This window comes from Microtus ochrogaster, chromosome 8, assembly GCF_000317375.1.
Source record: "Microtus ochrogaster isolate Prairie Vole_2 chromosome 8, MicOch1.0, whole genome shotgun sequence".
Taxonomy (NCBI): domain Eukaryota; kingdom Metazoa; phylum Chordata; class Mammalia; order Rodentia; family Cricetidae; genus Microtus; species Microtus ochrogaster.
This window is the reverse complement of record NC_022015.1, coordinates 34297339-34314756: the sequence shown is the minus strand read 5'-3', so window position 1 is coordinate 34314756 and position 17418 is coordinate 34297339. Positions and strand designations below refer to the sequence as shown.

The following is a 17418-nucleotide window of genomic DNA, read 5'->3' as shown; positions in this document are numbered from 1 at the left end:
GCAGGTAGGAGAATCAGAAGTTCAAAGTCAACCTTCATGACATCACACTTTCTAGGCCAGCCTGGTTCTTCTAAGTCTCTAAGTCTAAATTAAAGTAGTGCCCTCTTGTGTAACTCGGCATCAATCATTCAGTAAGTTTAGACTACCATAAAAATATAGATATAGATTCAACTCTCCAATGTTCACTGCTCACGTTTTATCTGCTTGCTATCAAGGATTTAATGTCTACATAGACTTTAAACTCAGGACATCATTGCCACACATAATCACCTTTTAAATTTACCCAACATCCTCTGCTTTATCATTCCTTTCTGTGTAACTGACCTTGTACCTGGAATCACGAATCTGTAAAAGTTCTTCTGTCAGAAAGGCCTGCCGTTAAGAAATTCTTCCACTTTGTATTTAAGACATGTATAAGCTTTATTATTATTATTTTAGGGTTTTGGAAGGGTTGGTTTTGGGGTTTGTTTTGTTTTGAAATGGGGTCTCACTATGTGTTATTGGCTGGCCTGGAACTTGCTTCCATGTAGACAAGGCTGGCCTCGAACTTACAGAAATCTACCTACCTGCCTATGCCTCCCAAGTGCTAGAATGAAAGGTATGTGCCACCATGCCTAGACTTATTATTTGGCTTATTTTGTTTTATAAGTATGGGTATTTTGCCTGCATGTATCATCATGTGCATTCAATCCCAGAAGAGGATACTGGATCCCCTAAAATAGGAGTCACAGATGGTGGTGAGCAACCATGTGGGTGCTAGGTATCCAATTAAACCCAGGTCCTCTGGAAGAGCAAGACTCTTAACCTCTGAGCCACCTCTTCAGTCCTAATTTCGTTTTTTGAGACAAGGTCTCACTATAACAACCATACTGACCTTAAGCTGGCAATCCTCCTGACTCAGCCTCCTGAGTTTTATAAGAGTTTGTATATGTAAGCTTGTACTGACTTGTGTCTTCTCCCTCCCCCTCCCTTCCTCCCCCTCCTTCCCACTCCCTCTCCTTTCCTCTTCCTCCCCTACTTACCATTGTTTTAATTCTCTTTTCCTTCAGCTTTGTTTTTGTTTAAAAAAACCCTTTTTATAATAAGACACTTTTCCCAGAGTCACCCCTAGAATGGACTTCCTCAATGTCTGGACTTGGCATCCTTCTTGCTGCTCCTGATGTTCCTGCTCAAAAGCTGCCAGCCTTGCACAGCTGCTATGGAGACAGGACTCTGCCCCTCACTGCTCAGAGCATCTGTCTTTGAACTCACACATTGTATACTAACATATCCAGTGGAGATTTCCTTTATTCTGTTTGTTCCAGAGATTCTGAGTTTCCTAAAGCCCATCGGATCTGCCCACCCCAACCCCGTTTCTCTAAGACGCCAAGCAACATTCCAGCATCAACTCTAGTCTGTACCTGCCACCATCCATCCACTACCTTTTCCTCCCTCTGAGCTACAGTTTCCATCTGACTAACCTTCCAGAACACCAAGGTTTTCTTAAATTACCCCTGACACCATAGCCATCTACTGTATCTTCATTTAAGTTACTGTAACTGGTCTTATTTCAAAGTCTGCCCTCACTTCTGACACTTTCTAAGTTTCCTACCGAGTCTGTCTTTTAAACCTTTAAAATGCTGCAAACCTAGTTCACTGTAACACAAACCTGACGTAAAATCTTCATGATTCCATCTCCTGGGCCTCTGTAGGCCCCAGTTCACAGGATCTTATTTCTCTGAGCACCCTTGTTCTCTTTGACTCACTAAAGAGTGTATTTAAACCAATTGCATTCAAGGTCAGGGAGATAACACTTTCCTAACAAAGGGACTGGTACTCCTCACCTCAACCCACGTCTAAGTGTGAGGCTGTATGCAGTGCCACGTGCCAACAGAGCCCAGCTGCAGTTTGAGAGAGGCCAGTGGACCCAGTTCCCAGAGCTCTGGGGTGATTTTGGTTTGATGTAGAAGAGGGTCTCCAATCTGGTGGGTTCTGAACTTTGGCTTTTATCCCTCTACACAGGGAATTCTGACAGGATTATGGGTGTCCAAAGCATCTAGCCTCTGCAACCTGGATGTCAGCCTATATCCTACCCCTAGCTGACAACCAAAAATGCATTTCTTGCAAAAAAGACAAGATCAATCCAACCAATGGTCAGGGCTCTGAAGTTCCTAAGGCCACCAAAACAGCTCTGTCTGGACTCCCTTTCTCAGGTTAGTAAGGACAAAGGCACAGACAGTGCTGGTCCTAGACTCACAAGCCATAGCCACTTCCTGGGTGACCTGGGAATGTTTCTTTTTTCACTTCACTCTGATGCTCTCAGGTTGTCTTGGAACACTGTCTACTCCCCAGCTGACTTCCAATGATAGAACAGGTCTCCTGTGGTATTCAGTAGAGGAGGCATGTGCCACCTAGGCTGCCAGACACCTGGGGATGCAGCAGGTCCAAATGGAGATCAGTTCCAAATGTGAAAGAAACACAAGAGGTGTCAAAGAGTTACATGAAAAAAACAGAGTACACCTCTGTAACTTTTGCTGCAATAACATGCTGCAGCAATACTTTAGAAGCCTGAGTTACACAGAGTACACTATCAAAACTAGCCTCATCTATGTCTATTTACTTCTTTCTGGTGCCTCATCTATGTCTATTTACTTCTTTCTGGTGCCAGGTATGGTAGCATATACCTTTAATTCCAGCACTTGGGAGGCAGAGACAGGCAGACATCTGAGTACAAGGCAGCCTGGTCTATATAGTGAGTGAGTTCTAGGACAGCCAGGGCTACATAGAGAGACCCTATTTAAAAGAAAAAAAAAACTTGGACTCAGGAGGTACCATCTACTTCAGTCTTTCAAGTAGTGCAGACCTAAGCCAGCTAGACTGCTCTAACCAGAGAGGACACCTGAGCCACAGGCTCACCAAGGACAGATAACAGACTTTCTGTCTGGCCAGTGCTCAGGAAGGCCTTCCTTCCTGCACAGAACAGCTTGCTTTCCCAAGACTTCCTGGTTCCACAACACTCAGACAATGTTTGTAAAATGAATAATTTAACACCGTTCCTTGATTTTTTTTTTCTTGGGTGTGGGAGGTGTCTGGGAATCAAATGTAGGGCTTTGTACATGTCAGGGGAATACTTTACCAGTACACTATAGTCCCAGCCAAAGTCGTTAACCTCTTTCTGTTTTTTTTTTTAAAAAAAAAAACACTTGTTAATTTTCAGGAGGGAGGGGTAATGTGTGCAAGTGCATGGGGGAAGCACACATGCCAGAGTGCAGATAAGAAACAATTTACAGAACTCAGATCTCTCCCCTGCAGTGTGAGTTCCGAGGATGCTGTCAGAATGATGTCATAATCAATAAGCCCTATCTCTCAGGCCCCAAAGCCTTTAATCTTTAGCTTATACATGAACAAATTAGATTATTGATATTAAAATTGACAAAAAATCAACATTTAGGGCTGGAGAGATGGCTCAGTGGTTAAGAGAACTAGCTGCTCTCCCAGAGGACCTAGGTTCAATTCCTAGCATCTCCCTGGCAGTTCATAACTATTTGTCACTCCAATGTCAGGGGATCTGATGCCCTCTTCTTGCCTCTGTGGGCAACAGGCACACACACGGTGCACAAACATACCTGCAGGCAAAACACCCATATACACAGGGTAAAATAATTTTTCAGCTGGGCAGACATGGACTAAAATAATTTTTCAGCTAGAATTGGTGGCTCTGCCTTTAATTACAGAACTTGGGAAGCAGAGGCAGATGGATCTCTGTGAACTCAAGTCCAGTCTGGTCTACAAAGTGAGTGCTAAGACAACCAAAAATGTTACAAAGAGAAACCCTATCTTGAAAAACAAATAAAATATATAATAATATTAATATTAAATTTTTATTTCAACATTCAAATTTAATCCTTCCTATTCTGAAAGTCACAAACTGTATTAATCATATAGATTAAAAATGTATTAGGTGCTCATCTTTTATCAAATAAGCAAGTAATATGCATTTTCTCATATTAACACAGTTAGAATAGCAGACACAAGCACTTCACAATGAAGGCCCAGAGCTGCCAGCGTGTGAGAGCTGGAGAGGTGGCTCTGTCCAACTCTGCTCACTTTAGCCTGAGTCTGAGCAGGGGTGACTAAAGGCCCCAGAGGAAGGCCTGACTTCTCAGCTCCCCAGTAGGTTACAGGTGACTATCAGTCAGTACCCCTGCCCAGGGCTTCCCTCCACATTATAGTATACTGTGTGTCCTCTGTAAATCTTCGGCATCACAACCCCATCATGGGGTCTGCATTGGCAGAGCCAACCATTAGCATTCCCAATCTGCAGAGAAGCTAATGGGCAGCCCCACCCCTCCCAAAGTAATGAGTGACAGACTCCCAAAAACACAAGACAGTCACTACATGTATAGTATCAGGGCTTTCAAAGGCCTGTTTTAAAATACTCAAATTTAATACTTTCTGCCAGCTCAACAGCAAATACTCTGAGAAGTAGTAATTTAAATTCTACTAGTTTTCACCCTGCTTGACCAACCAGGAAATTCACTTTCAAGGCTCTTGGGGATGCCCATTCTATGAGTCTAGGAGATCACAAGGATAACACTTAATTGACCTTGCACCTTTTTGGGATACAATCCAAGCTTCTCCTCTACTCATCATTTCTGGGAAATTACAGCTGTTTTCATGGTAAAAGCATACTCGGCTTAAAGGGTTATCTGGGCTTTCCTAAAAGTCTTGCAGACAGGAGTCTAGGCCTGTGCTGTGTTGTGGGCAGTGTTTCAAGGTAAGAGTGCTCAGTGGAGCACATACCTTTTTAGCAGAAGCAACATGGTAAAGACAGGTTTCTATCTTCAACTGACAGGGCAGATACACTTCAGATAAACAATAGCAAGGGCCTTCGGTGTGTTTAACAGACAGAGGCACCCAGGGGTCCCTGGCCTGTCAAGACAGCTCCACCTCGGCATAGTGCTGAGCAGCACTTTCCAGACAAGACACAAGGTCAGTGTTATTTCCAACATCCAGGAAAAGAACAGGGCCACAGCAATTCAACACATGCTGTTCTCACTACCTAGATCCCTCAATGAATGGATTCAGTGTACTAAGAACCTGATGTGTTTTAGGAGTTTTAAAGAAATGTTAAAAGCTGGGTGGTTGGTGGCGCACGCCTTTAACCTCAGCACTCAGAAGGCAAAAGCAAGTGGATCTCTGTGAGCTCGAGACCAGCCTGGTCTACAGAGCGAGTTCCAGGACAGCTAGAGCTATACAGAGAAACATGTCTTGAAAAACAAAACAAAAAAAAAATGTTAAAAGATTGTTTCTGTGTTTATTACTCTTCTGATAGTTGTGACAGAAATACCTAAGAAAACAATTTAAGGGAGGGTTTATTTCGGTTCACAGTTCAAGGGTATGTCCTACATGATGAAGAAGTCCGCTTCAGGAACTTGAGGTGGCTGGTCACACAGCATCCAGTCAGTATGACCAAATCAGATGAATCCACGGACAGGCCTAAGGATCACTTTTCTCCTGTGCACACTTGCTTATATGAGCAGGGATCACTAGGGCTGAACTGGGAACATTCCTGAGGCTGGAGGGATATAGTCAACCCACTTTGTTCTTTTAATTCAGTCTAGAACTCCAACCCATGGTACTATACACATTTAGGGTATCTTCCTTCTTCAGTGACCCTAACCTAGATATCCCTCACGGGCATGCCCAGATGGATCCCGGATCATCAGGTTGACAAAGGACATTAACCATCACAAGGCCCTTACTACATTTAGGAAAGAGTAGCACTTACCTTTAAATTTTGATCTAATATTTGCCAGTTCCTTGTTTATCCTCTTTATTTCAGCTTCTTTACTTTTACCTTAGAAAAAAAGAATAAAAATACACTTTTTTTTCATTGCCTCTAAAGAAGCACTCATTTCTTCTAGGACCCACATTGAGAACTGTTGCCAGAATCAAGGTTTTCAGTGGTGCTGGGGTAGGGAAGGGCTGTGAGCCACATGGATGTCAAACTACAAAGCCCTGGGGTCACCACTCAGCCTCATAACTTGAAGACAGGAGGCAAGACCAAGGAACAAAATAAAGGCCAGCAGCAGAACCCAAAACCCTAGTTGACTGGCCTAGCGTGGTGACCGCAGGCGAGCACCCCACCAAGACCAGATGAACTGGACTCCTAGCCCCTCAAAAGGGAGCATCACACCACACCACTGTGTACCTTTGTGCCATACCTCTGAGGCTAGAAAGCACCCACAACACCCACTGAGAGCTTCCCCAAGTAAGCCATCAGCTATAGCTCATGGAAGCTGACTGCCATGAGCAAAGATGAAATAACAGTTTAACCCCGTAGGTTTCCAACCGTCTTCTCTAGGAAAACCCACAAACCTGTGAAGCCTAGGAAGTCTGTCCCCAAGGCAAAATGAAGAAGAAAAGAAATGGAAGAACAGCTACTTCGAAACAGTCAAACTTCTACTATATGTAATATCCACTACTGGGCATCTCCCTTCCTTCCAGGAACACTACCTTGTTACATGTCTGTCTTTTAATTTTACCTGGACTAATCAAATCACAGTCCAGAGAGTGCAGTGGAATTAACCAGGACCACACATCTTACCAGGTAAGGATAACTGTGTGTACAAACAAGTTGCTGTATGTTTAAATCACTTTTTAAAACAGGAAGAGAATAATTAAAGGGACCAGAAGGCAGCACAGTGGGTAGGACACTTGCTACACAAGCCTGGCAGTCTAGGACTGATCCCCAGAAACCCAGACAAAGGTGGGAGGTAAGACCTAACTCCACAGAGTTGTCCTCTGGCCTCCACATGCACATCATACTCCCCATGCACATACAATATTAATAAATAAGATTAAAACTTTAAAAATAGCATTGCCAGGCATGGTGGAGCAAACTTTTAACCCCAGCACTCAGGAAGCAGAGGTAAGGCCAGCCTAATCTATTAGTGAAATCATGTCTTAAAAAAAAAATAAAAATCACTTCAACAACTGATAGTTGCTCAAAGAGGGAGACGAACTCTTCTTCTGTGCGAGTGTGGGTGTCACTGGCAGATTTCCCAAGCCCCACATCTGTGCATATGAGCAACATTAACTGGACCTAGTGAGGTATCGGACAGAAACAAAACAGAAGACAACATGAAATTCAGAGAGAGATATGTTGGGGAGGAAATACAGGGGATATTGAAGGAGGGAAATGAGATATAGATATGACAGAAATTTCATTGTGTACATGTATAAAAATCTCAAAAGAATAAAAAAGCAAAAGAAAAATGTAAGTTTCATGCATAAAAGCATTATAGACAATGCACATACAGTACCACACATGGTACCCAACTGATATTATGATTTTTGTGTTTTTTATAGACAATTTAAAAATAAATTTGAATTTTAGGGTTCTTTTTAATAAAATTAAAATGGTTTCAAGTAAAAAATAAAACAGATTCAAGGCCAGAGAGAGGTTACAAGCATTTGCTCCTGCTGCAGAGAGAGGATTCAAGATGAGTTCCTAGGAGCTACCTACGTCATGCAGCTTACAACTCCTCCAAGTTCAGCTCCAAGGGACTTGATGCCCTTATTCTGGTCTATGAGAACACTGTAAGCACATGATGTGTATACATAGCATACATACAGCAAACACTCATACAAATAAAAGTAAATCTTAAGGTGGAGTTGGGGGGAGACTGGAGAGATGGCTCAGCAGCTAAAAGCATTGTCTGCTCTTCCAGAGGACCAAGATTTGATTCCCAGCATCCACATGGCACCTCACAAGTGTCTGTAACTTCAGCCCTAGGGATCTGAAGCCCTCCCATGCACAGACATAAGTGCTGGCAGAACACCTGTACACATGAAATAAACCTAAGTTTTAAAGAAAAAGTTAAAGAAGCCTCTCCATGACAGTGAGAAATGCAAGTGCTGGGGTTGAGGGGGGTAGATATGACAGAGATACACTGCATTCATGTACAAAGTTAAAATAAAAGATATAAATGAAAGATAAAAATAAGCCAGGTGTGGAGGTGGACATCTTTAGTCCCAGCACTCAGGAGGCAAACAAAGGCAGGCGGATCTCTGGGAGTTCCAGGACAGCCAGGGCTACACAGAGAAACCCTATCTCAAAAAATTAAAAAACAACAACAAAAAATATTTTAAAAAAAGTAAGGACCCTCTCAGGTTCATCCTGATTTTACGGTTGATCTTCCAGAAGGACAACTCATCTGTAACACTAAACCCAGGCCCAAGGTTGTCAGAGCCCCAACACTGACTTAGCCACATAAAACCTTGCAGGGCCTGGCTTCACACTGCTGCTGCCCAGCTTATCTGCTTCCCAACAAGGCAGGCCCAAGTATCACTTATCTCCTGTGCGTACTTGCCCGTGAATAGAGCTCACTGTGGCTGAACTGAGAGCATGTCTGAGTCCAGCTCTGCCCTAGCAAGCTCAAGATGCACAGGTGAGCAGGACAGGCAAACAGGATCCTATGCAGCTGGAACACAGAGCAGCAAAGCCTGGAGCCCAACATCCCCTCCTCACTGTCACCAGCCTTGATGGAGCAGGCCTTAGGACCCAGGCTCCCATGAGCGGCTGAAAGCTCCATCAGGGTGGGCACAGGCTTAGCACTGGTGCTTCATAAATGGTGAGGGGCAAGGAGAAGTCTTTTTATCTAAAGTTTTTATTAATACTGTCTTTAACCAGGTATAGTTCAAATTTATAATCCCAGTATTGAGAAGACTGAGGAGTTGGAGGCTAACCTTTTAGTATAAAGAAAAAGTAAGTAAAAAAAAAAAGAAAGTAAAAGTTAAGAATAAAAAGCCAGGCTTGGTGGGACACACCCACCCTACCCTAGCACAGGCCTCATCATCTCCACATCACCTTAGAGCATCAGGCCCCACCACATCCTGCTCTAAAGAGATATCGGGGTATCCCCTGCAAGAGGCCTAGCCTTAGAAGAAAGGCTCTTGGAGCACACAGTTGTCACCTGAGGTCCCAAAAAACTTGGACTGTAGCTGTACAGTTCCTCTGGTGATACAGAACCACCTGCGTAGAAAGGCTGCTCCTCCTTCCAGAACTGTGGCTATGAACTGGATCATAAACAACATTTACAGAGAAAACAGGGCTGTAGAGTTTCATTTCAGCAAAGAAATGTTTGAAGTAAAAAGGGCGACTCATTTTTGAACCTACTTGTTATCCAGAAGCAGTTTGCCTACAATAGTGAAGAAAGGGTTGTGGGGGCTTCAGTTATTCTAGAGAGAACTAAGATTTAGGCCATGAATAAGAAATGAAAAAAAAATCTTAAAAATGAAAGGATTCGCCTACATTGTTTTGTGTTTAACATAAACTATAACAGCTTTAACTTGTAAAATATTTCATAATCTTTTTTTTTGCCCTCCCCCGACACTTTGAAAGAGGGTCTAACAAAGAATGTGGTGGCCTCAACTAGCCTGGAACTCATGGCAACCCTTTCCAACTTGGCATCAGTCACCATACCTGGCTCTCATTTTCTTATAATAAAGGGGACCTCTATTAGGAAACATATAAATTCTGATATTATCTGTAACTGATCATTCCATGTAAATCTGCTTTGCAGAGATGTAATACAAACACCCTTTAAAGCCGGGCGGTGGTGGCATATATCTTTAATCCCAGCACTCAGGGAGGCAGAGACAGGCAGATCTCTGTGAGTTCAAGGCCAGCCTGGTCTACAAGAGCTAGTTCCAGGACAGGCTTCAAAGCTACAGAGAAACCTTGTCTCGAAAAAAATAAAAAATAAATAAAATAAAAAATCATAAACAAACACCCTTTAAATTAGGTGTATAATTACAGATTCTAAATAGATTATTTAAATTAAAAAATGACACTCTTTCAGAAAAAAACTTAAAAATGCAAGATATTGGCTAACAAGAAGATGGTAAGAAACAATCTTATGAAAAAGAATGTAACTGAAGAGATATAGAACGCCTACCTGGCATAGCAAGGCCCAGGGTTCAATTCCAAGCACCACACACATTAAAAAAAAAATAAGACAGTATGGTTGCCATGTGTTAAAAGACAGCCTGGAGTAGAGCGAGGCTTTCAACAGTGGTAAGTAAAGACGTCTACTACCACACTGAAGACCTAAAATCCAACCCCGCATGTGGTCCTCTCACCTCCACCAGCACAGCGACACTTGCACCCCATGTATACAAAATAAAGCTTCAGATAAAAGGTACACAGCAGCTTCTGTTTCGTGTGTGGGTGTTGTATATGTAAGTTGTTTGTTCTTTAGTTTCTTTAGGCTGGATTTCATGTAGTGAAGGCAGGGGGATGCCTCAAAAAAAAAAAACAAAAACAAAAAAAAAAAAACAGCTACCTGTGGTGACTTTCTGTAAGTTCAAGAATAGCCTGGTCTACACAGCAAGTTCCAGGACCATGCCTCAAAATTAAATAAATAAATAAAGGATTGAATGGTCAATAGCTAGGCAGGAAGAGGTCAGACCGGACTTCTGGGGACAAAGAGAACTCAGAAAGGAAGAAGTGGGGGAGGGGTCACCAGCTGGACACAGAGGCAACAGGACGCATAGGAAGAAAGGTAAAAGTCACAAGCCATGTGGCAGCATGTTGAGTAGTAGAAATGAACTAATTTAAGTTTTAAGAGCTAGTTAAAACTAAGGCCAAGCTTTCATAATTAATAAGTCTCTGTGTGTCATTATGTGGGAATTGGCTAGCAGGACAGAAAAAGACTCGTAACACTAGACCACCCTGCTCCCCAAATTCTTTATGGGCCATGGACTTCAAACATCCAGAGTCACAAGAAGAACCATCAGCATATGACTGTGTGAGGAGCATGAGTTGGGGGAAGTGCAAGAGTGGACACAGGTATTTGGGGGGCAGTCTAAATGTACAGGATGGGTGAGTGTGCAAGGGGAAGTAAGTTCAGAACCATTATGTCCAGGCAATGTAAAAAAATGGGCAACTGTCACACACACCTCCCACAGGAACACAGCAGGACAAGGAGGTGGCAGTACCTACCTGGAGCAGAGTCATCACTCAGAAAACTTAAGTTTCCCCACTCAGTGGTCCCCAGTGAGAAGGAAGACCTGTCCACCCGCAACCCAGAAGCAGCACTGTCCTGAAAGCGTGGTCAGCCCTGGCTCTCTCCCAGTGGAGACCCCAGGTTCACTGTGAGTAGCCCTGGCCTTTCCAGTGTTTCTGACCTACCCTGTCTTTGCTCCTGGGTTCTTCAATCCATCTGACCATGGTTTCCCCTACAGAAAATTCAAGTCTTCCAAGAACAAAGAATGACCCTAATCCTTTAAAGAACTACCATTTGCCACCAGTACAGTCCTAAGTCATCTCACCTTCTCCTTGATTGATGCCCTCAGTCCTTCTCCTGGACCAGAGCCCTGTGTCTGCTACCTCCCAGCACTGCAGACTGAGGAGCAGCAGGGGACAGAAAGGAGAGCAGGTCAAAATCTCCTCTGTGAGGAATAACCATGAGCTGAGCATGTACACACAGACTCTGGTACTGCTGCCCCAAGATGGACAAACGTTTCTCAGCTCTGCGATGGCTCAAGGCCTGCTCTGATACAGAAGACAGCATCACAGAGCCCGACGTTACTGTGAGGATTAGGTAGCATGAGTGACACATGTCATAAACACGGCCCTCTTCAAGGTGTTGTTACTTTCACTCAGTTGAGCACAGTGGTCACCAAAAGTTGAACTCTGGAAACACCACATGATTACCAGATGAAGTAATATGCAGGATTTAGAGAACAAGGGATACTAGCAGACCTGCCCTCATACGCCCAGATGTTTTGCAGGACACATCTACATTACATGTATGCCCCCTGCCTTGTGTCACACTTCTAACCCTCAGGCAGAGGACCTCATCTTGCTAAGAACAGATCTAGGGAGGGGGGAAAAACCCATACTTTGTGGCAAAGCATTAGGTTGGGGTCAGATGAAGTGGTATATGCCTTTAATCCCAGTATTCAGGATCCCTGAGTACTGAGATCTTTGGGGTCAGCCTGGTCTACATAGAGAGTTCCAAGCCACTCAGGGTTATAAAGTGACATTACAAAGTGTCCAAAAAATAAAATTAAAATTGGATATAATCAAGGACAGGGCTTACTGACTTATTCTGACTTTAGAAATCAATTTTGAAAGGGTAACACCAGTCTGAGTAACTAACAGGCCTGTGTCAACAAGCCTGCCAGACAATCTGAGCTGTGAGATTCTGGTCTTAGCCACCTTGACTCTCTGAAATGCAGCAGCAATCTCAGCATGGACTTCGGAGCACCCCTGGCTAATAAGTGACCCAGACTAGCTGCAGACATTGGCCTCAGTGAGTCTCAAAGAATGCACAGAATGGGGACAGGCTGGGATTGAGCACCTAGGAGAAAGCTCATTCCTCAGCAACAAGCTAGTTAATCATTTCTTCTCCACAGACCAAACTCATCCCTGATGATACTGGTAGGGAATGGCCTATATTACAAAATACCTGCCTAGGCTGGGCATGTTGGCAGACACCTCTAATCCTAGCATTCAAGAAGCTAAAGCAGGAGGATCACAAGTTTGCAGCCAGCCTGGACAGAGCAGTAAGACCTTACAGAAAGAAATACAGATAGAGAGATATCAAAACTGTGAGCTTTGACAGGTACAATAAAACTCTAAGACAAAGTGAAGAGTTTCAGTCAATTGTATACAGAGGCTGAAACTCTTCATTCTAGATTGTCCACTGAAGATGGTCACCACAGTAGCCACTCACAACCCAACCACAAGCTGCAAGACCCAGGCTGCTGGACTTTCCCACCTCAGATCTTCTACTGACAAGACTACCATCAATCAGAATGCTCTGAAGATAATGGGCAGAAGATAGTGAGTGGCCATGGGTTTGACATGGTAATAGTTAGGGATGCCTCTGTGGTCTGTGTTAATGGAGGAGGAGGGGGATCAAAATCCACACCAACAAACACAAGTGAAAGAGTGCATAGACAGCCTGGTGGTGCATGCCTGTGATCCTGAGCATGTGAGCCTAAAGCAAGGTTGACAGCAGGGATATGGAATGAGGAAGGAAAGGAGGAAGGAAAGGGGGAAGGAGAAAAGAAGGAAGAAGGGAGGGAGGAAGGGAAGAAGAAAGGAAAAGCTTATTCATTGAACATTAAAAACCATTCTGTTGATAAACCCCAGAAGATAACCCCATGTGCCTTTAACACACTAGCTGGCCCATCTTTTTGGGATATGATTCCCAAACCACATGGTTCACTCACATAAAGCATGTGTGTCATTGGCTTCCCACATACTCAGCTCTGTCTGTCCTCTATCTCCCCAAAGGAAATCATTAGCAGTCACTCACCAACCAGCCTTGGCCCTAGTCCTGGCAACCTCATTAGCTCTTAACAGGCTTGCCTCTTCTCAGCCCTTCATCCAAGTGGGAAAGTACAGGCTGCTTTCCCTCAGCACAACACTGTCAAGCAGCAGTTAATCTGTTAGTGATGTGCCTCTACGCTCCATACTTTGGTACCTAGTAGCTTTTGGGGTTCTTTCTACTTTTAGGTTATCAAGAATAACATCCTGGGGACTGGAAAGATGGCTCCGTGGTAAATAGCACTTGTTCTTGCAGAAGACCTAAATTCAGTTCCCACACTCACAGGGCAGTTCACAGCCATTCACTAACACCAGCTCTAAGGTAACAAACACCCTCTCCTGACCTCCATGGGCACCAAGCATGCACAGGGTGCAGATATATGCACGCAGGCTAAACAGTCATAGATATCAAACTAATATATAAATCTTTAAAAACTTATGCTAGAGGAATGGCTCAGCAGTTAAGAGCACTTATTCTTGCAGAAGACCTAGGTTCCATTCCCAGCATCCACATGGTGGTTCACGACTGTCTGTAACTCCAGTTTTGGGAAATCCAATGCCCTTTTCTGGACTCCTTAGGCATAGTGCATATAAGGTACACAGACACACACAGGCAAAACACCCATATAAAATAAAAATAAATAAATATTAAAAATAAAAAAAAAACTTGCCAGGCAATGATAGCACATGCCCTTAATCTCAATACTTGGGAGACAAAGGCAGGTAGATCTCTGTGAGTTCGAGGCCAGCGCCTGCTCTACAGAGCTGAGTTCCAAGACAAGGACTACACAAAAAAACTCTGCCTTGAGAAACCTTAATAATTAACATCCCACAGGGTCAGCCAAAGCTACAATGAAACCCTGTCTCAAAAAAAAAAAAAAAAGATCACTAGGAATATTTACATGCAGGTTATTGTATGCACATTTCCTTATTCTTAAACCATGCCTCCCAGAGGAATTCCTGCTCTATGGTAACCATATTTTACACGGAGCCACCAACCCCACTGTATATGCCCACCCTAGACTAGCAGCCAGTCAAGGAGGGGACTTAAGCCCTCCCATGGGAGCCACACTCAGCACATAGTTTGCAAGTAAAAGAGAATTTACCCCAGATCCGTTTCAGACACCAGAAAAATCTGTGAGACCCACTCAAGTAAGTTGTGAGCCACAGTGATTAGGGCTCATTCCTTCCTTCTTTCTCTTTCATGTGTATGTATGTACACATATGTCTATGGATGAACCTGCCTATGTGTAGAAGCCAGAGATAACTCTCAGATATCATTCCTCGGGTACCATCTGTACCTGGGATTGTTTTGGGTTTTTTTTTTGTTTTTTGTTTGTTTGTTTGTTTTTTGTTGTTGTTGTTAGTTGGTTTAGGTTTTTCAGGACAAGGTTTCTCTGTGTAGCCCTGGAACTCAATCTATAGACCAGGCCAGCCCTGAACTTAAAGAGGTCCACCTGCCTCTGAGTGCTGCGATTAAAGGCCACCACCACCTGGTCCACCTTGGCTTTTTTGTTTGTTTGTTTGTTTTGTGGGGTTTGTTTTGTAGGGTTTGTTTTGTTTGTTTGTTTTATGGGGTTTGTATGTTTGTTTTGTTTTGAAACTGAACCTAGAATTCATCAAGTAGGTTAGACTGGCTGATCAGCCAGCCCCAGAAATTCCCTGTCTCCTCCTTCCCAGTGCTGTTTTAAAAATGTATACCATGGTCAGGCATGGTGGTGCATGCCTTTTAATCCCAGGACTCAGAAAGCAGGGGTAGGCAGATTTCTGTGAATCTGAGACAAGGCTAACCTGGTCTACACATTGACACCTTGCCTGGCCCCCAAAAGGACAATGCCACATGCAATTTTTTAATTGGTTGGTTGGGGAGAGGTGTTGAGACAGTCTCCCTATGCAGCTGTAGTACAGACTAAACTGGCCTCAAACTCAGACTTCTCCAGTGTTGGGATTAAAGGCTTATGCCATCTATACCAGGCCTACAGTTTTTTACAGGGTTCTAGGGGTTGAACTAAGACTTTCACACTTACATGACAAGAACTTTAATAAGTGAGCTATCTCCCAAGCCCCAATGGTGCTTGGGTGTGCTATGGTTTTAAGTGAACCTGTCATGAAGTAACAGGAAGCCAACACACCCACTACCTCTGCAGTCACCACTCATCCTCACTGTTCATATAGCAAAACTTTTGGAAGAGTTAAGCCAGCTATGATTGTCCCTTGAGCCACCCCACCAGACTTACATAAATCTTCTTCCTTACTGGTCTATGATGCTTTCCACCCCAATACACCTAGGACATCCTCAAAAGAAGGTATGCACTGTAGTCTGTAGTATCCATGACCTGAATCTGGGCCCCAGCACTCAGCAGCAGCAGTAGTCACAGCAGCTGCCTCACTTGCTCAGCTGGAGTAGGGAAATGCACAAAACCTGCAGTCAGCTATAAACTAGGGTGGCCAGAGTGATGGTTCCACTTCTCCTCCTGGGCTTGTACCTTTCTGCCCTCACCCAGTACGCCCTCCACTCCAGCTCTAAATGGAATGGTAACCTGTATTTCTACCTCTAGCCAGAATCTCTTCTCTAAACTCCACGCTTTTTTATAACAAGTCTTCCTACTCTCCTAAAGATCTAAGACACGCAAGAGCCAGGCAGTGGTAGTGCACGCCTATAATCCCAGCACTCAGGAAGCAGAGGCAGGCAAGATCTCTGAGTTCGAGCCAAGCTGGTCTACAAAGTAAGTTCCAGGACAGCCAGGGCTAGCTACAAAGAAACCCTGTCTCAAGAAACAAACAAAACAAAACAAAAAACACCAAAGCTAAGCTTTGGCTCCAGCCTCCTGCCAAAGAGAGGGGATCCAGGCTGTCTCACTTAAGCAGGAGAGGGACTCTGTAGGAAGTGACTTGACAAGCACTGACTGACCTGGTTAAAAGGAAACCACTCAACTACAAAGAGACCAATGTGGCCAGCTTCTGGAGAAAGACCCCGCCTTAAACGAGGGAATGAGAGCCAGGTATTATGGTTCACACCTGTAATTCCAATACTCAGTAAGTGGAGACAGGAAAATCATGAGTTCAAGTCCAGTGTCCACTACACAATAAGTACACAGTAAGATGGAGGTCAACAAGCCTACAAGACTCTGAGAGAGAGAGAGACAGAGAGAGAGAGAGACAGAGAGAGACAGAGAGACAGAGAAGAGTGAAATTAGCCCTGGGCCTAAGGCCACTCTAATCCTTCCTTGACAGACCAAACTGTCTCCAAATGACAGGGCTTCAGGCCAGAACAAAGCTCTGTGGTACTTATAGACAAGAGGATGATTCAAAACCAAGGTGGGGACTCACAATGTCTAAATCCTAGAAAAATGTCACCTATGGGCAACGAAAAAAAAAAAAAAGAAGCAACATAAAAGTAAAAAAAAAAAAGAAGCAACATAAAAGTAACAAGAAGCCAACTAACAGGCAGAAGCTGTGAATGGCAGAAGGATAGAGCCGGTGGGGCAGCACAGGGCATTCAGAAGAGATGAGTGAGACACGTGGTGTCCAGCATGTCAACCAGACCTAACACTGCAGATCAGCAGCTGGGAGGGCAGCCCCAGGGACTTAAGGAAGTGGAGCAAAAAAAAAAAAAAAGAAAGACCAACGGTGAGGGCTGAGGAACTTCATGGAGCCTGACAAGCAACTAAAGTGTGGATCAGAATGCAGATGGGTTTCAAAATTGATTAGAACTACAGCTACCATTTCCGGAATCTGGAATGTCCCCCAAAAGTCAATGTGTTAAAGGCTTGTTCCCCAGCTTGAGGAAGAACATGACCTCCTAGCACTGGCCATGGGTGGAAGCAACCTATATGAAGTGGGACACAGGGCAGGTCTTTTGAGTCCTGGGGGCTTTGCTCTCCTAAGGGGCTGTGGGCCCCATCCTCTTCTACCCTTCACTTCCTGATGCTTAGTTAAGTGACTTTGCTCCATGTGTTCCTTCCAAGAAGTCCTTTTTTTTTTTGTTTTTGTTTTTTTTTGTTTTTTCGAGACTGGGTTTCTCTGTGGCTTTGGAGCCTGTCCTGGAACTAGCTCTGTAGACAGGCTGGTCTCGAACTCACAGAGATCCG

The 17418-nt window shown here is 43.9% G+C and overlaps 1 protein-coding gene across 2 annotated transcripts in view; it reads right to left on the bottom strand.

Moving 5' to 3' along the window:
• The window catches only part of Ap2a2 (adaptor related protein complex 2 subunit alpha 2), a 66260-nt gene that overhangs the window by 35513 nt on the left and 13329 nt on the right, over positions 1–17418 (bottom strand). For both annotated transcript variants that reach the window (XM_005351533.3, XM_005351534.2), the window contains exon 2: positions 5771–5839. In XM_005351533.3, coding sequence (XP_005351590.1) covers positions 5771–5839 — 69 coding nt within the window. The remainder of the gene's footprint in view (positions 1–5770; positions 5840–17418) is intronic.